At 42.2% G+C, this 25,395-nt stretch overlaps 1 protein-coding gene across 1 annotated transcript in view; it reads left to right on the top strand.

The window, feature by feature from the left end:
- AVL9 (AVL9 cell migration associated) overlaps positions 1-25,395 on the top strand; it is a 56,116-nt gene that overhangs the window by 18,992 nt on the left and 11,729 nt on the right. Inside the window, exons 3-12 of the mRNA XM_075826951.1 lie at positions 5,921-6,006; positions 6,382-6,453; positions 9,269-9,358; positions 10,063-10,129; positions 16,862-16,902; positions 18,801-18,839; positions 20,636-20,705; positions 21,765-22,276; positions 23,307-23,441; positions 23,698-23,917. Of these exons, the coding sequence (XP_075683066.1) occupies positions 5,921-6,006; positions 6,382-6,453; positions 9,269-9,358; positions 10,063-10,129; positions 16,862-16,902; positions 18,801-18,839; positions 20,636-20,705; positions 21,765-22,276; positions 23,307-23,441; positions 23,698-23,917 (1,332 nt within the window). The remainder of the gene's footprint in view (positions 1-5,920; positions 6,007-6,381; positions 6,454-9,268; positions 9,359-10,062; positions 10,130-16,861; positions 16,903-18,800; positions 18,840-20,635; positions 20,706-21,764; positions 22,277-23,306; positions 23,442-23,697; positions 23,918-25,395) is intronic.

The following is a 25,395-nucleotide window of genomic DNA, read 5'->3' as shown; positions in this document are numbered from 1 at the left end:
CGTTCCGTCCATTACAGACATAACATGGTCGTGTGAACCCAGCCTTATACTAACACATTAACAATACTGAAGTGTTTAGACAGTGAATAGACATACCATGGGATGTCTAGTCACAATCTCTGCACTTCGTTACTCTGTCTATGGTAGTTACAGCAGAGGAAGCGTGATCTCGCGAGATCTCGCTGTAAATGACAGGTTACAACGAGATCACGCTTCCTCTGCTGTAACTACCATAGAAACGGTAATGAAGTGCAGAGATAGTGAATAGACATCCCGTGGAAGGTCTATTCACTGTCTAAACACTTCAGTATTGTTAATGTGTTAGTATAAGACAGCACATAAGGATCTAGCAGGATCCCTATGCGCTGAGTAAATGAATGGAGAGGAGTGCCTGAGGCTGATTGGTCAGCGTCATACACTCCTCTGTACAACGCCCACTTGGTCTAAAGTAAAAATACGCCCACTTGGGCATTAAGCAACTCATTAGCATAAATCTAAAAACGCGAATAAAGTGGTAAAAATAGATAGTTTTTTTTAAATAAAAGGCACTGCTGTCCCCTACATTATAGCGCCCATCTCCTTATGTAGGAGATAGGGCACTTATAATGTGGTGACAGAGTCTCTTTATGTTGTATTACGTACAACCTATTTATTCTGATTCCTAATTGTTCGTTTGGGATACCAGTTAGTGGGTGCAACCTTTTTAACCCCTTCCCGACATATGATGTATCCATACGTCCTAGCCGGGCAGGAGAAGTATGGAACAGGCTCACGCAGGACTTAATAGAAGTCTGTCAGAAAGACGATCTACTGCAATACATTAGTATTGCAGTATATAGTGCAAGCGATCCAAAAATCGCTGGTTAAAGTCCCCTTGGTGAACTAATAAAAGAAAGTAAAAATGAGTAAAATAAAGTTTGTTTTTTTTATGTAAAAAAAAAAATATGCCCGAGAGCGTAGAAAAAAAAATAAACATAATTGGTATCACCGCATCTGTAAACGTCTGAACAATTACAATATATCATTATTTAACCCGCACGGTGTACGCCGTAAAATTGTAAACTCCAGAATCGCTATTTTTTTTGGTCACCTAATCTCCCACAAAAAATGGAATAAAAAGTGATCGCATGTACCCAAAATTGTATCATTAAAAACTACAGCTTATGCCGCAAAAAATAAGCCCTCATATCACTAGATTATATGGCACAATAAATGGCGCAATGAAACATTACAACACGTCTCGCAAAAATCAAGACCTCATAGGACTATCAACGGAAAAATAAAAAAAGTTATGGCTTTTTGAAGGTGGGGAGGAAAAAACAATAATCGAAATCTGAATTATTTTTTTTACGATGGGAAGGGGTTAAATTATAGCTTTAATAGCACTTATAACAGATTTTCTAACTGATAAAGAAGTGTCCCGGTGACTGATCTCCTTTAGGGGTTGTCCAGGATTAGAAAAACATGGCTGCTTTCTTTATTAACCCCTTGCGTACCTTCGACGTAATAGTACGTCGCTGGCCGCTTATTCCAGCGTACCTTCGACGTACTATTACGGCGCAGGAATAAACTGTCACTATGTGAAATCACATAGTGACAGAACAGCGGCGGCAGCTGTCATTGACAGCTAACCGTCTCTGCTACCGGCCTGGGGACCAATTAGCAGTCCCCAATGCCGGCGATTGCTGTGATTGGTCAGTCTCTGAAGACTGACCAATCACAGCCGTCTGTGACGTCGTCTGCAGGAGAAAGCTCCTGTCACTTTCTCTGATCTCCTCACTTCTGTGAGATACGTGAGGAGATCAGAGAAAGCGGTGTAAAAAAAAAAACACTATTTTTATTAACCCCTTCCCGAAAATGGGCGTATAGTAACGCCCTGAGGATGAAGCGGGCACAGGAGCTGTGCTCGCTCCATCTTCATCGGATGTCGGCTGTAATATACAGCCGACATCCCACTGCAACTACAGCGATCACTGTCCTCTCCGATCGCTGTAGTTTAACCCCTTAAATGCCGCTGTCAATAGCGACAGCGGCATTTAAGTGATTGATACAGAGGGAGGGGGCTCCCTCTGCACCCCATTGTCCCCCCCGCGAAAAATCGCGGGGTTCGGATGGTTGCAATGGCAACCAGGAAGCCTAGCAATGGCTTCCTGGTTGCCAGGTACGGGAGCCTATTAGGTCCTGCCCAAGGCAGGACATAATAGGCTCAACTGTCAGTTGTAAAGTGACAGTTACAATACACTGCACTACATCAGTACATACAGAAGTAGTGCAGTGTATTGTGCAGGGGATCAGAAGATCAGATCTTCCAGTCCCCTAGTATGTGTAAAATAAAAAGTGAAAAAAAAAGTTTTAGATAAATAAATAAATACAAGTTTTACGTAATAAAAACAATAATCGCCTTGTTTCCCTGATCAAGCCCTTTATAATTAGAAAAAAAATGAAAAAAAAGACAAAAACTAGACATAATAGGTATCGCCGCGTTCGTATCGGCCTGACCTAAAAAAATATCATATTATTTATCCCGCATGGTGAACACCGTAAAAAAAATACCATAAAAAACAATGGCAGAATTTCCTTTTTTGGTCACGTTGTTTCCAAAAAAATGGAATAAAAAGTGATCAAAAAGTCGCGCGTAGCCAAACATGGTACCAATAAAAACGACAGTGTGTCACGCAAAAAATGTATGTACTCCGCACAGATTACATATGCCCCCACATTATAAGCTGAAACACCAGTAAAACACTAAACAAAACTACTACCAAGCAAAATCTGCGCTCCAAAAGCCAAATGGCGGTTCTTCTGGGCCTGGCAGTGTGCCCAAACAGCGGTTTATGACCACATATGGGGTATTACCGTACTCTGGAGAACCGCTTAACAATTTATGGGGCGTATGTCTCCGGTGGTACAAGCTGGGCCCAACGCATTGGGCACTGAAATAGCATATATGTGGAAAATGTCAATTTTATATCTGCAACATCCACTGTGCACTAATTTCTGAAAAACCTTTGGGGGTCAAAATGCTCACTACACTTCTAGATGAATTCCTTGAGGGGTGTAGTTTCCTAAATGGGGTCACTTCTCGGGAGTTTTCACTGTACTGGTACCTCAGCGCAATGCAACATGGCGTCAAAAACAAATTTTGTAAAATCTCCACTCCAAAAACGAAATTGCACTTTTTCCGTTTAGACCCTTGCCGTATGTCCAAATAGCCGTTTACAACCACATATGGGGTATTTCCGTAATCAGGAGAAATTGTGTAACACATTTTGGGGTGTCTTTTCTCCTGTATTCCTTGTGGAAATGAAAAATTCTGAGCTAAAGCTACAGGTTATTGGAAAAAAAAAATGTTTTCATTTTCACGGACCAATTCTAATAAAATCTATAAAACACCTGAGGGCTCAAAATGCTCACTACACCTCTAATTTAATTCTTTCAGGGGTATAGTCTCCAAATTGGGATCACATCTGGGGAATTTCTACTGTACTGGTACTTCAGGGACTCTGCAAATGCGACATGGCCCCCAGAAACCAATTCAACAAAATCTGAGCTGCAAAATCCAAATGGTGCTCCGTCCCTTCTGAGCACTGCCATGGGTCCAAACAGCAGTTTATTACCACATAATGGGGTATTTCCGTAATCAGGAGAAATTGCTTTACAAATGTTGAGGTGCTTTTTCTCCTTTATTCCTTATAAAAATTAGAAAATTCTGTGTTTTTTCCAAAAAAAAGTCTCTTTTCATCTTCACAGACTAATTCCAATAAATTCAGCAAAAAACCTGTGGGGTAAAAATGATAACTATACCACTAAAAAAGTTCCTTGAGGGGTATAGTTTCCAAAATGGGGTCACTTTTGGGGGGATTCCACTGTTTAGGTCCCTCCAGGGCGTTGCAAACGTGACACGGCACTGAAAACCATTCCAGTAAAATCAGAGCTCCAAAATCCAAATGGGGGTCCTTCCCTTCTGAGCCCTGCTGTGGGTCCAAACAGCAGTTTATTACCACATATGGGGTATTTCCGTAATCGCGAGAAATTGCTTTACAAATGTTGGGGTGCTTTCTCTCCTTTATTTCTTGAAAAAATTAGAAATTTTTACGTTTTTCCAGAAAAAAAGTAGATTTTCATTTTCACAGACTAACTCCAGAAAATATAGCAAAATACCTGTGGGGTCAAAATGCTAACTATACCCCTAGATAAATTCCCTGAGGGGTGTAGTTTAAAAAATGGGGGTCACTTTTGGGGTTTTCCACTGTTTTGGCACCACAAGACCTCTTCAAACCTGACATGGTGCCTAAAATATATTCTGAAAAAAGGAGGCCCCAAAATCCAAGAGGTGCTCCTTTGCTTCTGAGGCCTGTGTTTCAGTCCATTACCGCACTAGGGCCACGTGTGGGATATTTCTAAAAACTGCAGAATCTGGGCAATAAATATTGAGTTGCGTTTCTCAGGTAAAACCTTCTGTGGTACAGAAGAAAATGTATTACATATGAATTTTGTAAAAAAAAATGAAATTTGAAAATTTCAGCTCTACTTTCCTTTAATTCCTGTAAAACGCCTAAAGGGTTGAAACACTTTCTGAATGCTGTTTTGGATACTTTGAGGGGTGCAGTTTTCAAAATGGGGTGTTTTATGGGGGTTTCTAATATATAGGGCCCTCAAAACCACTTCAGAACTGAACTGGTCCATGGAAAAATCGCTTTCTGAAATTTTCTTAAAAATATGAGAAATTGCTGCTAAAGTTCTAAGCCTTGTGAGGTCATAGAAAAATAAAAGAATGTTCAAAAAACGATGCAAACATAAAGTAGACATATGGGAGATGTTAATTGGTAACTATTTTGTGTGGTATTACCATCTGTTTTACAAGCAGATGCATTTAAAATTGGAAAAATCATAATTTCTTCATATTTTCGCTAAATGTTGGTGTTTTTCACAAATAAGCAATGAATTTATCGACCAAATTTTTCCACTAAACTAAAGTACAATATGTCATGAGAAAACAATCTCAGAATCAATTGGATAGGTAAAAGCATTCCGGAGTTATTACCACATAAAGTGATACATGTCAGATTTGAAAAAATGGGTCTGGTCCTCAAGGCCAAAATGAGCTGGGTACTCAAGGGGTTAAAAGGCACCACACCTGTCCTCAGGTTGTTTGTGTTATTGCAGCCTTATTTGCTTCAATGAGCTAAGCTGCAATAGACAGCACTGTTTTTGGAAGAAAGCAGCCATGTTTTTTCAATCTTGGATTACCCCTTTGGGTATGATCACACAGAGTTTTTTTTGCAGGCAGAAAATTCTGCCTGGAAAAATCGGCTCCGGTTTTTTTTAAGTGGTTTTGCACCACACGCAATTTTTGACGCGTTTTTTTTAGCCATCTCGAACAGAAAGATGGAATAACTGCGAGCGTTTTTTTGCAGAAAAACGCGGCAAAAAACGTGTTTATGTCCGCCTCCCATTGATGTCAATGGGGTTTTTGAGGCGGAAAATGCCTCAAGACAGGGCATGTTGCTTCTTTTTCCCACGAGCGTTTTTTTTTGCTTGCGGTAACAAAAAAGCCTCCACCTCCCATCAATGGAAGTCAATTTCGGCTGTTTTGTGTCACAGTTTCCACGGCAAAAACCGCAGCAAATAGTGTGAACAGGGCCCTAAACTTCTCTGTCTACTATTCTGGAGTTGCTGTGACTATTGCAGCTGTTGGGTTCCAGTGATGCTGGATTAAAAGACTTTTGCTGTACGTTGTTGTCTGTAGGAAAAGTTTTTAGAATATTCATCAATTTTGTCTTTGGCTCTGTTCACACTTCAAGCTTTGTCCACATCTGCGTTCAGCTGACATTCATCTAATGTGTATGACCCCTCCACTATCTCAGACTTGTTCTCCTTTCTTGTTGCCTTCTGATGACCCATTATTTCCTTTTCATAGATGCAGTGTTTTTTCACCTCCCACCAAGAAGCGGAGAGCGGAAGACTGTCTATGGCGTTTCTTGTTACAGACAGATTGAAGCAAAGGTATGGCCCAGTTCAGTTTGAGTTTTCTGTATCCCACTACATAAAGCAATTCTTACACTGGGCATTTCCACAAACTTTAGTCCTTACCATGTCAGGAATTGGGAATGTTTATTTGACAACTGATAATGCTATAACATGACAAGTCAGCTAATGCGAGAATATTATTATGAATTAATGTGTGCACCTATGCTTACCAAAATAAACATGATTTATTTATTTTTTTAATGTAAAATATTTTCTCGTTTAATGAGATTTTATTATATAATTTAAGATCTGCTAGATTAAAGTTGACTTTATATGGTTTCATCCTAATGTGTTATTCTGTTCTTTCTTTGAAGCCTTTACTGTTATCAGAATCAATGCTGTGTTTTACAGGCCTTGAAAGTGCGTCAAGCGGATGTTACCCGGGAAACTGTACAGAAAAGTGTCTGTGTGTTGAGTCAGCTGGTAAGATGCTGGTTTTATACCGTGCCCAGGAAATAAATGAAGTGATTCAGCCACATTAGAGCCTCAACCGCATGGACAATTGTGCTAGCCAGGGCAGCGAAAGGCTTAATGCTTTCTGTACATGTAGTTTAAATACAGCAAATGCTTGTAATTGGATTGAAAGAGGCAGAGAAAATATGATCCTCAAATATTATGCACACGACCGTGGTGATTTTGCGGATCCTTTGCCTGTATTTGCGGTTCATTTGTCCGCAAAAGAACCTTCCGTGCTTCATCCGTGTGTCACCAGGATTCACGGATCCGCAAAACAGAGAGGCTGGAGTTGATGTCACCAGTTTATCCCAACCCCCTGAATCCACAAATACGGACAGTAAAATTACATGTCCTCAGTTTTTGCGGCCCCCACACGAATCTTTGAATATCAGTCGTGGGCATGGATCCATATAAATGAATGGGTCCGTGTGCTATCCGCAAAATTGCAGATAGCACATGGACAAAGAAATGTGGTTGTGTGCATTACGCCTTAATAGGACATCTACTTATTCATTGAGCACTTAGGGCCTGTTCACATCAGCGTTCGCTTTCCGTTCCGGGGTTCCGTCAGAGGTTTCCGTCGGCTGAACCCCGCAACAGAAAGTGAAAGTGAAACCACAACTTCAGTTTGTCACCATTGATATCAATGGTGACGGAAACATCGCTAATCATTTCCGTTCGTCACCATTCCGGCAGGTTTCTGTTTTAACGACGGAATCAATAGCTGAGTTGACTGCGCTATTGATTCCGTCCCAAAACTGGAATCCTCCCGGAATGGTGACGAGCGGAAACCATTAGCGATGTTTCCGTCACCATTGATATCAGTGGTGACTGAAAAGGAAGTTGTGGTTTCACTTTCCGTTGCGGGGTTCACCCGACGGAAACCTCCGACGGAACCCCGGAACGGAAAGCGAACGCTGATGTGAACAGGCCCTAAGACATTTTTTTTTTGCTTGTATAATTTATGCCATCATAGTTAACTAGAAGGGAGCTTTTTCAGGTTCTTTTTCAGTTGATGAAACATATAATTACAAAGTAGCTACAATGCTATTCACTAACATAGTGACCTCTAGAACTAAAGCAATCTGAACTGCAGACCCATCTAGTGGGTAAATCATACCTCCCAACTTTTGAATTCGGAAAAGAGGGACATTTTAAGCCACGCCCCTAACCACACCCAATATCCCGCATAAACACATCAAATCACGGCCAGATCCTTCTGCAAATAACGCGCGCACATTCTCACTGCGGATCTCTAGATTGTCTGGATATCACAGATGGCGCCAGACACAGCCCCCCGTGTAGATGGCGCCAGACACAGCCCCCCGTGTAGATGGCGCCAGACACAGCCCCCCGTGTAGATGGCGCCAGACACAGCCCCCCGTGTAGATGGCGCCAGACACAGCCCCCCCTGTAGGTGCCGCCAGACACAGCCCCCCCCCCCCTGTAGGTGCCACATTGCCACCAGAGCAGAGAGCGGTAGAGGTAGGCTTTATTCACACGACAGGGTCCGAGTGTCGGCCGATTAAAAACGCCCGTTTTTCCGGGCCGTTTTGCATCCGTTCCGATTCTGTTCCGGGCCGTGTTGCCGTTTTTAACGGGCGATTTTTGACCCGTTTTGCATCCGTTTTTTTCCCTGTCTGTTTTAAAATCAGATGAATTTCTGTTAAATTTGTTGCCACACACAGCCCTCTGTAGATAATGCCACCCAGCCCCCCTGGTAGGTAATGCCACCCAGCCCCCTGTAGGTTGCACCCATCCCCCCCTTTCCAGGAGAAGTCACTGACTTCAATGTCCATATATGGACAGTGTAGTCACTCACTTCACCTGTAGCGGAATCCCCAGCCACAGGCTCGGGGATTCCGCTTCAGAAGTGAGTGACGTCGCTGTGTCCATATATGGACAGTGTAGTCACTCACTTCTCCTGTAGCGGAATCCCCGGCCTTAGGCTGGGTTCCCACAGTGGAGATTTTTTCATCCGAAGAGATTACTTCTTTACAACTTTATTTTATACTTATAATGTATTAGCATACTCCTGTCCTGTATGCTAATACATCATACTGTGTCACTATGACACAGGCTACTGTTAGGACAATACTTAGTGTGCCCTAAAAGCAGATTTACTGAACAAAAAACGCTGGGGTCTTTTTTAGGACTGCAGAGACGTTCCCCAGTCTATATTCGTGTCACCGGGAAACCTGATGACTCAATTTAAGAGGGGAGTCCCCTTTTGATTTACAGCCTGGATTGGATCCCGCTGTATTCTGAAGACTACTCTGTAAGTAGAGGCGCTATTCTAACTAACTGTTCCAGTTTAGAGGAGGAGTGCTCACTGTAACGCTTTCTAGCCTTTTCTACAGCGACTCCAAAAGACATCACTGTAGACTCGGGACCTGCACCGACCACTGTCAAGAGAGTGGGCTAAAGGGTTAAGCACTTAAATTTCATATAGCAGGGCTGTTTATTTAGCAGCTTTTAGCCTATATAACCATAACACAATTTATGTTTCATCCGCTTGTTGTCTGAGCACCAGTAAAAACATCAATAGGTACTTTAGGCAGGCAGATAATTGTATATTTTCACACTACATGACAGTATATGTGTCTATTTATTTTTGCTTTTTTTAAAAAAAAAAAAAAAACAACTAATTCGTACAATGAAAACTCCCGCCCCCCCACCCCCACAGGTTACAACCAAAAATAATTTATTACATTATATGTGTGAAATTTGACAAGATGCTAGAAGTGTTTGCAACATGTTTGACGTTTATTGTCTTCCTAAGCCCCTGTATGGATTACTTCAAGCAAAGCTTCAATTAATTACACATGCCTATTTTGAAGAAAAGGATTTTTCACAAATCTCTATTCTTAAGGTATGTCCAATGTGGTAATGAGAAATATGAAGCTCACAGGAGCGTAGTATTGTTTTGTCCAGCAGCTCCCTACTTTGGCTCATAGAGTGGCCAAACCAGAGTTCTATGGATAGATGGGACAACCCATTTACTGTAGGTCATAGTATTAATCCAAATCTCCGTTCACATAAATGTTTATATAATATCTAGTACTATATAGAAGAGTTAGAATTTGGCCAATAAGGTGGGGGGAGATTTTGATCTACTTAGGGCTCATTCACAAGTGCTTGCGAGTGCGTGAAATACGCATGCCACTCGCAAATCACACTGATGTATAACGCAGCGCACACAGACAGATTTACTCATGTTTTTTTACGCGTGTTAAATCTGTAATGCTCGTGTGAATGTAGCCTTAATCCCTATGAGAATTCCAAAATGCCAGGAAGGGTTTTTTTTCATGGGGAGGCTTTTTTTTATTTTTTTTATTTTTTTCAAAGGCAGCTTGAATCTTTAAAGTGCTATACATGTTTTTATCTGCTTACTGTTGTTCAGTACACTCCTTAACAATATTGCAATTTTCCAACGTAACAAAAACGCAAACCTTTTAAAGGAGTGCCCTTGGAAGAACATTGGGTTTATAAGCAAGATAGATAACGGCAACTAACCCATTATGAAAGGGAAGTCACCATGCGCTCTGAGATCACGTCTACATTTTTTTCCTACAGGAACTCTATGAACATATGAATGGTTCATTAGGTGGAAGTGCATTAGAGGTATCACAGTTATATCTTGGTAAGTTGCTTTTTGTTCTTTTTTCTGCAGAGGATGTCAACTTGCATTTCATCATTCATGATGCAGATCTTTATTGCACAAGACACAAATGCCAGGATACTTGACAGCATGAAGTATTTTGCCTACTAGGCGTTTAGAGAATATTTAGAAAATGGGCCAAAATAGCTCATAGAAATCATTTATTTCTTAAACCCCTTCATATGAAATATCCTTTTACCTTCAATATTTCTGCAATAGTATCAGCATATGGCTGAATTAACAAAAACAATCATGCTTCAATAATTTTGACAGTTAATAGATAAATATTGATGTTCACTGTTATTTTTCATAACATCTATTTCCAGTACATCCCTCATGACAGCACTACAGGAGGTTGCCCTATTGACCTCTGTAGGGACAGGAAGACAGAGAGGTTAAAAGGCCCCTCCCACCACCCACTTGCCAGTGTTCTTCCTGTCCCCACAGGGTCAGGAGCAGAGAGACGTCGCTCCTGTATTACGGCAGGAAAAAGAAACTCGGGCAGGGGGCAAGATCGGGGGGTCCGTGCACTACCCTCTTCTCTTCCCCCTAAAGCCCAGGCTAACACCCCTCGAACGAGGGGTCCCTTAGCTCCCACCCTGAGACACCTACCGGAGGAATCCTAGGCAGGGTTCGGGTAGTGTGTGGGGGCTGGGGATTCCCAAGCAGGCTTCGGCCTGGCCGCGGACCAGGCGGGGACCGGCAGCTCCATAAACGTGGACGCATCGGCAGGGATCCTCGCTGCGCCGCATAGCAAGCCTCAGTCGCTGGCTATGGCGGCTGCACTCCAAAGGAAAACATGCTGGAGACGAATAGCCGACCGGAAATGACGTTGGGCTACTTCCGGTCCGCGGCCATCTTGGAAGGCGGGAAATTCAAAACGCCCGCATTTAAAGGGACACGCACAGGTATGTAGTTAGAGCTGATAACTCTAACTTGGATTATTTTTGTGGATTGCATATTGCATTGCCTGTTACCTGTCGCGGTATGGAACTTCCTCGTCCTGATGGAACTCCAGATATGTCCCAGCGTCACGTGAGTCTCACCCTTGGGGTAAGGGTTATGACCCCTTATGTATGCACACCATACTTTACCTACCTTCTGTTTTCTCTAGGATAAAGATTCCTCTCAGAGACAAACTGATAAAAAGAAGGTTAAAAAATGTGCGACTTGTGCAAAAAAATTGCCAGAGTCCCATAGGAAACAGTCAGTAGCCTCCCTCGCCCCTCCTCAAGAAACTCCCTCCCACTCCCGGGCAAAAAGACCACGGATGGAAGTGGATCAAAAATATTGTCCTCCCTCTCGGGTCTGACTAGGAGCAGGAGTGTTATTACCTATCGGAGGGTGAGTTAGAAGAAGGAGAGGAACTCTTGCCTTCAACTTCTTCCACTCAAGAGAAAAAAAATTTCTTCTCTTCCGAGATGTCTGATAACTTAATTCAAGCAATACGGGAAACCATGGATATTCCCGAAGAAGACCAACCACATACCAACCAGGATGAGATGTCTTGAGGTCTAACGGAAAAGAAAACAAAGGTTTTTCCGGTAAACGAAAATCTCAAAAGAATGGTGACAACTGAATGGGAAGATTCAGAAAAAAGGCTCTTCATTTCAAGAGATTTTAAAAATGGACTTCTCTTTGATCCAGAAGACACTAAACCTTGGGATGAGATCCCAAAAGTAGATGTCCCAGTAGCCAGGGTTGCTAAAAAAAAAACGCACTCCCATTTGAAGATTCCTCGCAGTTGAGGGACGCCATGGACCGAAAGGCAGACGGGCTACTGAAAAGAGCGTGGGAATCTTCCTCTGCTTTGATCTCGACTAATATCGCGGCCACATCAGTAGCAAGAGCAATGTTTATATGGTTAAACCAGCTGGAGTCCCATTTGATGAAGACATCACAGCAAGATCTATTAGAATCTCTACCTTTACTAAAAATGGCAACCGGATTCTTGGTAGACGCTTCAGCGGAATCTATCAGATTTGCTGCCAGGAATGGGGCTCTCTCAAATGCTGCTAGAAGAGCATTATGGCTCAAAATGTGGTCAGGAGATACGAAGTCCAAGAACAAATTGTGTTCTATCCCGTTTACAGGGTCTCTAATGTTCGGTCCTCTCCTCGATAACATGCTGGAGAGTGCAGCAGATAAGAAAAACGGGTTTCCTGAAGAGAAACCAAAATAACCCCCTCAGTTTGGAAGATTTCGCCAACAGAGGGATCTTACCTTACAGAACTACAGCGGGAAAGGGAAGTCCGGTCGCTGGAGTTACCCCAAAGGAAAAAGGGGTCGAGGATATCTCCTTAACCCAAATAATTCATTCCAGCCCTCAAAGCAATGACGCCAAGAGCATAGGAGGAAGACTCCTACAATTTTATCCCAAATGGTTGAGAATAACCCAGAACCCCTGGGTTCTAAAGATCATAGAAGAAGGGTACAAAATAGAATTTTCCTCCATTCCTCCAGAGAAATTTCTAATAACCCAGTACCAAGCAAAAGACCTTCATCAGATCCTTATCCAGGACGTCCAGAAACGACTCAAATTGAGAGCCATTTCTCCAGTTCCCCACAACGAAATATGCAAAGGCCACTATTCAAAAATCTTCTTAGTCAAAAAACCAAACGGTTCCTACAGGACAATAATCAACCTGAAGGTCCTAAACAAATGGGTGAAATATCGAAAATTCAAGATGGAGTCTATCAGATCGACTATTCCTCTAATAAGGGAAGAGGCATCAATGTGTACGATCGATTTAAAGGATGCGTATTATCACGTTCCTATCCACCCCGCGTACCAGAGATTCCTCAGATTCGCAATTCAGGACGGTCCTTCCATTCTCCACTTCCAGTTTGTCTGCCTCCCTTTCGGCATTTCCTCCGCCCCCAGAATTTTTACAAAAATTATGGCAGAGATCATGGCATTCGTAAGAAGTCAGGGCATAGTAATTATCCCATATCTAGACGACTTCTTGTTGACGGCAGATACTCCGTCTATTTTAGACAGTCATCGGTCACAGGTTCTTTCCCTACTACAGGAATTGGGATGGATAATCCACTTTCAGAAGTCGAGTCTTCCTCCCCAAAAACAGAAGGTCTTCTTAGGAGTACTACTAGACTCCTCCCTTCAACATTCCTTCCTCCCAAGAGAGAAACAAATACTCCTACTGACAGAAGTAAGGAAATTTTGGGGGAAAGACGCCTGTTCCATAAGGGAATGTATGCGGATGTTGGGAATGATGACGTCTTGCATCCAATCTATTCCATGGAGCCAATTTCACTCCAGACCCTTACAGAATCTGATCTTGTCCCAGTGGGATCGAAAACAGAACTCCCTGAATTCAAAAATTCAAATTTCCGAGACTGTGAAATCATCCCTCCTGTGGTGGCTCTGCACAAACAACATAGACAAGGGAGTCCCTGGAGAATGGTCCCTAAACAGGGAAGTCTTTCTGTCCTTAACCCGAAAATGGGGTTATCCACAAATAGACCTGTTTGCCACGAGGAAAAACTCTCAAGTAGAGACATTCTTCTCCCTAAATCTCAGAGACAGCCCATTGGGAGTAGACGCATTGTCCCAACCCTGGGACATGGATCTGGCCTATGTCTTTCCTCAGTTTCCTCTAATACCAATCGTATTAAGAAAAATCCAGGAAGATTTATTCTTCCCTATTGGCCAAAAAGAAGTTGGTTTCCAATCGTAAAATACCTAGCGTTGGAAGACCCTATCATGCTCCCAGTCAAGGAGAATCTTCTATCCCAGGGTCCCTTATTCTTTCAAGGAATAGAAACTCTGAAATTGTCAGCCTGGATCCTGAAAGGCAGATCTTGAGGAACCACGGTCTGTCAGATGAGGTAATTTCAACTATCTTATCAAGTCATAAAGAAGTTACCTCAAAAATCTATCAAAAAATTTGGAAGAAATTCTGTTCCTGGTATGGAGACCCAGGACCAGACCCCTTTTCTCCGAACATCGCGAAAATCCTAGATTTTTTACAATCGGGATTCAAGAAAGGGCTTAGTCCTAGTACCTTTAAAAGTACAGATTTCAGCCTTAGGTAATTTTTTTAACACTCCTCTGGCTGAACATCGGTGGATCAGAAGATTCACTCAAGCGGTCTCTAAACTGAAACCTTCCCTAAAGAAATCCGTTCCTACCTGGGATTTGAATGTGGTGTTAACGGCTCTTTGTGAGCCCCCCTTTGAGCCGCTCGACACAATTAGTATGCACTTTTTAACTCTAAAAGCTGCATTCTTAGTCGCTATTACTTCAGCAAGAAGGATTGGAGAAACCCAATCTCTGTCAGTCATAGAACCGTACCTAAAAGTACAAGAGGATAAGATCATTCTAAAGCTGGATCCCTCCTTTATTCCAAAGGTATCTACTGCTTTCCATAGAGAACAAGAAATAATTCTACCTTCCTTTTATCCAGATCCAAAAAAACAACAAGAAGAAAAATTCCATTGCCTGGATGTCAGGCGAACAATTCTTCAGTATCTGGATAGAACCTCCTCCTGGAGACAAGATAAAAATCTATTTGTCCTGTTTGGGGGAAAGAAAGCCTCAAAAGGCTCTCTAGCGAGATGGGTAAAAACTACCATACAAGAAGCCTACAAGTCCCAAGGACTATGTGCCCCACAAGGCATCAGAGCCCATTCAGCGAGGGCAGTTTCGGCATCCTGGGCAGAAAGAAGAGAAGCCTCTATGGACCAAATCTGCAGAGCTGCCACTTGGTCAAGCCATCATACGTTTTGCAAACATTATAGGCTCGATGTTCTGTCCGATACGGATTTAAGTTTTGGACGGAAAGTCCTTCAATCCGTAGTCCCGCCCTGAGCATTATAATCTGGTATTGCTCCTGTAGTGCTGTCATGAGGGATGTAATGGAAAATAGGAATTAGACCTACCGGTAATTGTATTTCCAGGAATCCATCATGACCGCACCATTACATCCCTCCCTTATTGAATTCTGATTTGTGCAATTAACATGTCAGTTATTATCCCTAGAAATAAAATAGGGTTGCATCCATCCTGGTGTAGTAATTGAAAAACACTGGCAAGTGGGAGGGGGTGGGAGGGGCCTTTTAACCTCTCTGTCTTCCTGTCCCTACAGAGGTCAATAGGGCAACCTCCTGTAGTGCTGTCATGATGGATTCCTGGAAATACAATTACCGATAGGTCTAATTGCTATTTTCTGAAATATTCTCGATTTTCTGAGCCAAACTGTCATGTTTTTCCTCCCTGTTCCTGTTTTAATTTCTTGATGGGCTATCATTTTTAAAGAATCCCTGTGTATTGCCCGCCCTGCACAAGGCATAACACAGAGAGGCAGATTTACTAACATTTAGAATTAGACTAAATGCGTCAAATTTATCACAGTGGCTCATAATGGATAAGAAATTTGGCACGCGTTTAGACACTTCCGTGTAACTTTATACCACCTCTTGGTTGGCTTACTTAAGATGCACAAAAATGTGGTCTAAAGTCACGCCCCTTTTTTGCTAAAGCACGCCCCTTGTCGGGTAAGTGTGTCTAAAACACCTAATATATGTGGTGCATGGCATGTGTGCCAGAATTCTTGCTCAATTTGAGCAATTCATTTTAGCCAAAATTCTGGTGCATTTTGAATAGTAAATCTTTCCAAGTGTGTATCCGGTTTGCCTTTAATTCTGTGTAAATGAATGAGACGGCTGCAGCATCATTCATTACACAGGAAGAAACTACTGTCTGTGCCTACATCATTTTATAGGCAAAAAATTGCTCCCTTTATGTTACACGGAAGTCTAAGCACGTAGAATGGCCTCTGGCTGGTAGTACAGTGGCCTCTGGCTGGTAGTACAATGGTGTCTAGTTGTCAGAAGTGCATATTCTTATAGGCATATTCTTATTTTTGTGTGTTTAGTGAAACTTTGTAATTTTAGTTTTTATTACTTTGACTACTTTTGGAGATACAGATATTCTTTATACAGAACAGCTGTATTGCTTATTTTAAACTGAGTCAGTCCCGCGGACCTGACGGGTTCAGTGTAGGCAGGTCCTGCGTGTCCGTGACACACGCAGGATCCACCTGTAAACAATCGCATCCAAGTTATGAACTTAGATGTGATTGATTTACAGGTGGATCGACACGCAGGACCCGCCGACACTGATTTACAGGTGGATCGACACGCAGGACCCGCCGACACTGAACCCATCAGGTCCGCGGGACTGACGGATTCAGTTTAAAATGAGCGATACAGCTACTCTGTATACAGGATACAGAACAGTTGTATCTCCAAAAGTAAAACTATTTCTTAATAAAGACATTTCAAAGTTACACTAAACACACTGACTGATCTATTTATAAAAAAAATATTCCCTCAAAGATGTACATTTAGTGTCTTTAAGATGACACTATTGAGGCACATGTTGGAGATGTGAAATATAATATAGAGAAAAATTCCTGAAATTTCTTTTAAATGAGGAATACATGATATGTTGCTAAAATGCTAGTTATGCAGCATCTTGCAATATCTATGCAATAGAGAAATAAACTGCCCCACCCAAGTGATTTATTACCATGCAGTTAAATGAGCTTGTGCTACTTCCCCAGTCACAGTGTAATAGTAACCTGAAGCAGAAAAGTTTCCTTATACAAATAAAGCATATAGTTCCAATGGGCAAAAAGTAACACGTTATACAGTTAAACTGAAATATATTTTATTCCATAACCCTTCCAGGACTTTCTCCGCGTGATCTGGTACTTCAATTTCGACATAAGGTATTTATTTTGTATATCAGTAATTTTATTTTATTGTGTGCTATAGACTATATAGTTCTAATTTTTTTTCCTTCAGTTCTTTAGCGAGAATTGGGGTGTGTTCACATCAGCGTCACCTTTCCGTTCATGGGTCCTGTTAGACCTTCCCGTTGGAGGAACCCATTAACTGCAAGCCAAATGGAAACAATAGCTTTTGTGTGCATTACCATTGATTTCAATGATAATGCTTCCGTTGCAATTGGTTTTCGTTCCGTAACGTTTCCGGGTTTTTATGTGGAAACAATAGCGTAGTCTACTGCGCTATTGTTTCCGTTAAAAAAAAATATGGAAACCGTACGGAACCAAAACAAACGGAAGCATTATCATTGAAATCAATGCTAATGCACACGGAAGCTATTGTTTCCATTTGGCTTGCAGTTAATGGGTTCCTCCGACAGACAGGTCTGATGTGAACAGGCCCCTTTAGAGACTTGCTTTAAAAAATGTATATATTTCTACTTCCCAAACGATTAAATTACCATGTGGCAGTATTATAAGGGTGGCCATGACATAAATAATAATCTGATTCAGACTTGGGCTGTTTATGGATTCTAAAGAAGAGAAAAGTGTGAAAATTCCAGCGTGCTTAAACCACCAGATCACATTTTCAAGATTGCCCTGATGGTTTCATAAGGTGTAAGTCAGAATCATTGAGACTTCTTAGTAGCCACTTAAAGGTAATGTGTCAGCAGGTTTATGCTGCTCTTTCTGTGTACTGAGACCCTGATTCCAAAGCTGTATTACTTGTCAGCGATCAGTAGTTTTTGTCAAAATCTGTATTTTTCATGTAGCGGAGTCCTCGATATTCATGAGCTGCGGCTAGCCGTGCTCACCCTCCACTGATTGGCAGCTTTCTCCCAACGCACAATATAGGGAGAACGCTGCCAATCTACGTCCGGTGGGCTGGGCTAGATTTTGACAACTACTGATCGCTGACAAGTAATACAGCTCTGGAATCGGGGTCTCTGGCAGTATTTTTTGCTGCCCTCGGACAGCATGAACCTGGTGACGATCCCCTCTAAAGGGGACCACTCAGAATTTAATGTCCAAGCCATCTGGGCAATAATCAGGCTGTGTACTGCCATTTGTTAATGGGGTTTTCTAACAGTAGGAGCACTCTGTTCTTCATTGAGAATACAATAAACTTTGTAATATAGTATATTTACCTTTCAAATTCTCTTTCGTTATTTTGCCGTCAAACAATATGTCTAAACAAGTTTTCTATAATCATTAATCAGGCCAGGAGGAGATAAATGGAGCAGAGGCCAGGCATGCACATGGCATTTTTCCCTTAGTCTACAGGAGATTTAGAAACTATTTCTGTATCTCTGATAGACTTTTATTGAACAGGGGATTGCCGGCTGCAAATTGTGAATTGAGTGTGGTTACAATTACTATGTGGTTCTCGTCCGTTGTGTGACTGTAGGATAACTGCTTTATACTCTAAGGCTGGGTTCACACGACCACATTAACGTCCGTAATGGACGGTCGTATTTCGGCCGGAAGTCCCGGACCGAACTCCGTGCAGGGAGCCGGGCTCCTAGCATCATAGTTATGTACGATGCTAGGAGTCCCTGCCTCTCCGTGGAACTACTGTCCCGTACTGAAAACATGATTACAGTACGGGACAGTTGTCCTGCAGAGAGGCAGGGACTCCTAGCATCGTACATAACTATGATGCTAGGAGCCCGGCTCCCTGCACTTAGTTCGGTCCGGGACTTCTGGCCGAAATACGTCCGTCCATTACGGACGTTAATGTGGTCGTGTGAACCCAGCCTTATAGTACCAGCAAAATCAGCCAAGTGCAAAATTTTCATGTAGTTTTTTTTAATCTTCTTTTTTATGTTCTTGTTTCACAGGTGTTAATCTTGTTTAAACTCATTCTTCTTGAGAAAAAGGTAAGTGTGCTTTAAGGGCCGACCTTGGGATAGATGGTGCCCCGTGCGAAATTATCGTTTGGCGCCCCACCCCATCATAAAACAATGCCCTATATAAAAGTATAATGCCCCCCACCGTATATCGCCCTATATAGTGCCCCCACACGGTATATAATGCCCCTTTAGTGCCCCACACACAGTATAATGCCCCTTTAGTGCCCCCCATACAGTATAATAATACTTTAATATGATATATTATAAACCCTTCAAGGACCCAGTATTATGCCCCCTGTAGTGCCCCTACACAGTATAATGTCTGCTTAGTGGCCTCCACACAGTATAATGCTCCATGTAGATTGTGCCATACAGCCTACCTGTAGACAGTGCCATAATCCCCCACCTCCTTCTTGTAGACCGTGCCATACAGCCCCACACCTGCCCCTTGTAGACAGTGCCCCCCGAACCCAAAAAAATTGTACTCACCTAGGCCCCATTCCCACGAAAAATAGAGCTGCTGCACAACGCCGACGACGGGATCCTTGCGAAAGCCGGCGTGATCCAGTGATGTCATCGCGCAAGCCTCTGTTGACCATCAGCTCGCCACTCTCACTAAAATGACCATCCGCCCACTACTCACAGATGCCCCTTATAGGTTGCACCACGCTGCCCCCTTGTAGGTAGCGCCATACTTCCCCCTTGTAGGTAGCTCCACTGTAGCTCCCTGAAGGAGTGGAATCCCCCTGTGGCCGGGGATTCCGCTCCTGGACGGAGCGCTTGATGTCTCTGTCCATATATGGACAGGGACATCAGGGGCAGCTCCTGAAGCGGAATCCCTGTCCACAGCATTGCTGGTGCTGTAGCCGGTCATTCGGGGGGGGGGGGGGGGTGCCATCTACGGGGTGGGGGTGCTATCTACAAGGGGGCTGCAAAAAATCTCCTCACATGCACTTTGCGCTGTGAGGAGGAGTAAAGAAGGCACCGCAGTGGTTCAGAGGAGTGCCGGGCACCCCGGTTGGAAACCACTGGCTTAGTAGATAGCAGAGCAGGGAGATACATCATCGTTCTGCTATAGTGTTCAATATTGTTGAATAGTATTCAACTATCGAATGTGGTGTCGCTACTGCTGTAGCAGTGACAGCGGCACCGCCAGCCATCCCAGCGGGCGGCACGTGCGCCCTCATGCCCGGTGTTGCCACTAGCAGCCGCTATGGCTGCTACAGCGGTAGCGACGTCACTGAGGGAAGAAGCGCCCAGGCGGAAAGACGGCTGCTGAGTCGCCGGGCCTGGGTGCTTCTGAAACGCAAGCAGGGGAAGGGAGCCAGCGCAGCGCACCCTTCCACCTGCTGCAGAGATGCGCCCTGTGCAATGTCCGACCCTGTGTTCTATTCACAGAACATACAATATGTAAAGCAGCTGTCACCAAAAACTCATATCTAACACACCATATGCACATGGTTCTTATGTTATATAGAACATGGATCAAACTTTGGAAAGGGAATACCAAGCTTGTGGTTCTGAATGGCATCCAGCAGCTTGTATTGTATTGTAAGACATAAAATCTGCAGAAGACCGTTTTTTTTTTTGTTTTTTTTTAAATTAAAACCAATTTTAAATGTTTTATTTCATAAAATACATACAGATTTTTTTAAAATTATTATTTGGTAAAGGTGTCCATAGCCTAAGTAGTGCAAATGAATTCGCAGTCTTCCAAAGCATATAGAAATGGGTTTTCAAAAGAATACAATCAATTTAATTCTTAATTTTTTAAATTTAACATCTAAAATGTGTGTGATTAATGATCTTCACTTCCTCTATAGGTCCTATTTTATGTGTCTCCTGTTAACAGACTAGTGGGTGCATTGATGACGGTCTTGTCTCTGTTTCCAGGTCAGATATGATTTAAAACTAATATTTCATTTTCCCACTGTTTAAAATATTTGTGAATCTGGATAAAGTCTGTGCAGCATAATTGTCAAACTGGTGTATTGTGTGCCGACCAGAGAAAATGATCATGAAGGACTACGCTACAGCTGTACAGAACATATGCCCGGCCACATATACTATACCGTTATTGTTTCACACACCAGTCAAATCTTAAAGAAAAAAAATAGACTATATGGACAGTCAGCTTAAAATAGGATTCTCTTCTGATATAACTTTTCAGGCCCTGTTTCTGTAGAACCCCATAATTATTTTTGGGCGACTTTTTTGTTTTTTTATTTTAAACTTTGTTCTTATATAACATTTTACATGTTTAACATGAAAAGGGAACATTTCCAACAATCAGATACACAACAGACTTGTACTGTTTTGTTTGTTTTTTACAACAAAGAGGAAGCTGTAGACATGTGAGTCAAGTAAAGATAATCTTATATAAATGATAAGCACAGCTGAAGGAAGTGGGAAAGGAGAAGGTAATCGGGATGAGGGAAGTGTAGGGAGGGGAACCCCCCTCGCCAACAAACATTGTCAATATAAAAGGAAAAAAATTTGTCCAGCTTGAAATCGGCTAGACCCACATATAATTAGAAACTTAATAGAACATGTCTGCTTATGAGAGCCCCAAGGAAATAATATTATATTGCTGACACCAAGTCATCCTCCAGAAACTAAATTGGTCATCAAAAGTCCATAAGAGGAAGGATGACTGCAGCAAACAAATTACATTTTTAAAGTTTACTATAAGTTTAACAAATTAAAACAAACAAAATATGCTTAATATTGGCACACGGGCTGTAAACCAAGTATGTTTAGGGAGTTTGAGTCAGAATAACAGGTGGGTCTTATGTCAGTTACCGCTCTTGATACCGTATTATTGATCCAAAGCTCAATCTTTAATAGCTCGTCTGATATGGGTTGGGGGAATATAAATGAAACTCTCCCGTATACTTGCTATGTCTTTCTAAAAACTGCTTTTTTTAATAGATTTTTCTTGCTATCTTACAGGCATGATTGAGCATGGGCTCACAGACAGTTCACACTACAGGCCTCGGCAAAGCATTGCAGAAGAAGGGGACGTTCCTGCTGTTTCATACTCGCGTGACGATAGTCCAACGTCTTCTCTAAATATTTGTCCTAAAGATGAGGACGCAGATGTCAGACAAGACTCTTTAGTAGAACCCAGCAAACCAGAAGTTCCAGTTACTGAACCTGAAGTGGATGTTAATGGCAGTATAGAGTATCTAAGGCCTCCATCTCACACATCTCCAGAATCTGTTGAGAGTGACTGGGAGACATTAGATCCAAGCATACTCGAGGAATCTATTACAACAGATGAAGAAGTGTGGAATTTAGGACCAATCCATTGTGAGCTTCTTACTAACGAGACAATTGCTTCAGGAAGTGTTCCCATAACAGTGCAGCCTCAGCCTAAAACGGGACAGGTTGTATTTACTCCGGGACTTATATCTGGACTAGAAGAAGACAAGTATGGAATGCCATTGGCAATTTTTACCAAGGTAAGATTGATGGTGAATGGAAGAACTGCAGGTCGATAGAGTGTGGCTCAATAGCGTAGTCGACTACGGTAGTGATTCCGTCAAAACAACAGAAGCCTTACACAACGGTGACAAACGGAAACCATTTTCACCGGATTGGTCACCATTGAAGTCAATGGTAATGCAAACGTAAACCTGTGGTTTCCGTTTGTTTCAGTTTGGATTCCGTTCAAGGGTTCCCCTGATGAAAAGGTTCGTCAGAACTCATGAACGGAGTCGCAATACAGATGTGAACAAAGCCTCAGACCTTATACAGATGCGGGGGTCTTTCCAGATCCTGCCCAATCAAATTAATTTACCACAGGTGGACTCCAATCAAGGTGTAGAAACATTTCAAAGATGACCTAGAGAAATGGGAGGCCCCCAGAGCTAAATTTCAAGTGTCATCGCAAAGGGTCTGAATACTTATGTATATGCGAAACTTGAGTTTTTAATTTTTAATAAATTTGCAAACATTTCTAAAATTCGGTTTTCACTTTGTCGTTATGGGGGTATTGAGTGCAGAATAATGGGGGAAAACGTGATTTTTTTTATTTTAGCACAAAGTTAACAAATCTCATCCAAACGCTTTGGAAGATTTCCATGTGGAAATTGAGGCAGATTACACGGGGCCTAACAATTAGACCAATAACCGGACATCTTAAATGACATCTCAAATAACACAGGTCGCACACTCCAAAGATCGCTATGTCGAAAGTGAATTTTGTGACCCGCAAGTTTTAACTACAACACAGTCGCAAGGGATCCAAATCTGCTGGACTTCTTGTGACTGTGTCGCAGCAACTTGCAGGTCGCAAGATTCACTTCCATTACCTGCAGTGCAGGCAGCGCGGCATAGCGTTTGGCTAAGTGCTTGATTGAAAGTTCTAGGCCCCCTTTTCATTCTTAAATAGATTTAAGAACCTGAACTGAGGTAAGTAAAAAATTATCAGTTTTGAGATGGGAAAGTAATACGTTTTTTTTTGGTTTTTTTTCTATTCTATTATTTCAGGGATACTTGTGTTTACCATACATGGCCCTGCAGCAGCATCACCTCCTCTCTGATGTTAGTGTCCGTGGTTTTGTAGCGGGAGCCACCAACATCCTCTTTCGGCAACAGAAACACCTAAGTGATGCCATTGTCGAAGTGAGTAATATGCATATACCCCGGTTGCGTACATACTTTTTCTGGCATTTTCAAATGTGTAGGCATTGTATCAGTTTAACAATGTACAACATAAGATTATAATGTTTCCTGTACAACAAAGTGTGGATACTGAAATCTGATTGGGTTTGTATGGATAACACTGCTGCTATTCCTCTGCACGAATAGGTTTACTGCATGATGAAGTACAGGATAATACTAGTACAGGATAATAACAATGTTAATTCTGCTTTTTAAGGTAGAAGATGCACGACTTAACATCCATGACCCTGAGCTGAGAAAGATACTGAACCCTACAACAGCTGACCTCCGATTCATTGACCACTTAGTGAAGCATGTCACTGAAAACAGGGATGATGTCTTTCTTGATGGCACAGGCTGGGAGGGTGGTGATGAATGGATCAGGGCACAGTTTGCACTTTACCTGCATTCTTTGCTTTCTGCCTCTGCACAACCAGGTAGTGTACATGTAAGCACCATGTTTTCCAAAGACATGTAAAATGGATATCCTACCTTTCCCTGAAGTTTTACATTTCCTATATAACAACAAGCCCTTTTATCAGCAGCGCAGAGATCCTGACACCGTGGCAAGTATGAGAGCCTTCAAGAGTGCCAGCCGGCTTTGCTTGGGACAACCGTAAGGCTGGGTTCACACGACCTATTTTCAGGCGTAAACGAGGCGTATTATGCCTCGATTTACGCCTGAAAATAGGGCTACAATATGTCGGCAAACATCTGCCCATTCATTTGAATGGGTTTGCCGACGTATTGTGCAGACGACCTGTAATTTACGCGTCGTCGTTTTACAGCTGTCAAACGACGACGCGTAAATGGACTGCCTCGGCAAAGAAGTGCAGGACACTTCTTTGCAACGTAATTTGAGCCGTTCTTCATTGAACTCAATGAAGAGCAGCTCAAGATTTACGAGCGTCACAGACGCCTCGTATATTACGAGGAGGAGCATTTACGGCTGAAACGAGGCAGCTGTTTTCTCTTGAAAACAGTCTGTCTTTTCAGACGTAAAAGACACTTCTCGTGTGCACATACCCTGATAATTCCTGAATAGTGTTAGTCCTGAAAACATTTTTAGTAAACCTTTTGAACACTTTTTTCTTTTTAAATGTATTATGGTGTTTTAAGCAACTTTGTAATTGTTTTTTATATAAAAAAAAATAATACTTTTTAAGATACAACTTCTATGTATCTTGGATACAGAGGCTGTATATTGCACTCAAACTCGAATCCGTCAAATTAGCTTGACTGATGGCTTTGGTTACAGCGGGTCCTGCGTGTCTCTGACATGCAAGATCCAGCTGTTATTGATCACATCTAAGTTTATAACTTAGATGTGATCGATAACATGTGAATACTGCAGTTCAGAGACCCGCTGTCACCGAAATCATCAGTACTGCAGACCTGATGGATTCTGCACTCAGTGCAAGATACAGCTTCTATGTATCCAGGATACATAAAATCTGTATCTGAAAAAGTAAAAAAAAATGTAATAAAAACAATTACAAAGTTGCTTAAAACACCATAATACATTGTTTTATTTAAAAAAAAAAGGGGGTTCAAAGATTTACATAGCTATGGGTGTAATCCCTGTTTTAATGTTCTCTGATATGAGCGTAACGTATGCTGCAACGGCATACTGTATTAGTGACCTTTTGAATGGCAGAGTATTAGGCTGTGTTCACATCACCGTCTCTGGTTTCTGTCGGGTTAACCCCTCAGCAGAAAGGCAAATGGAAACTTCAGCTTCCATTTCCCTCACCATAAGGCATCATTTACACGAGCGTAATATACGCGCGTGCGACGTGCGTGCTTTTCACGCGTGTCGTACGCACCTATATTAGGCTATGGGGCAGTGCAGACAGTCCGTGAGTTTTGCGCAACGTGAGTGCGCTGCGTAAAACTCACGACATGTTCTATATTT

The sequence above is a fragment of the Rhinoderma darwinii genome, chromosome 5 (assembly GCF_050947455.1).
Source record: "Rhinoderma darwinii isolate aRhiDar2 chromosome 5, aRhiDar2.hap1, whole genome shotgun sequence".
NCBI lineage: Eukaryota > Metazoa > Chordata > Amphibia > Anura > Rhinodermatidae > Rhinoderma > Rhinoderma darwinii.
The sequence above is the reverse complement of the archived record's forward strand: the minus strand, read 5'-3'. Positions and strand labels throughout refer to the sequence as shown.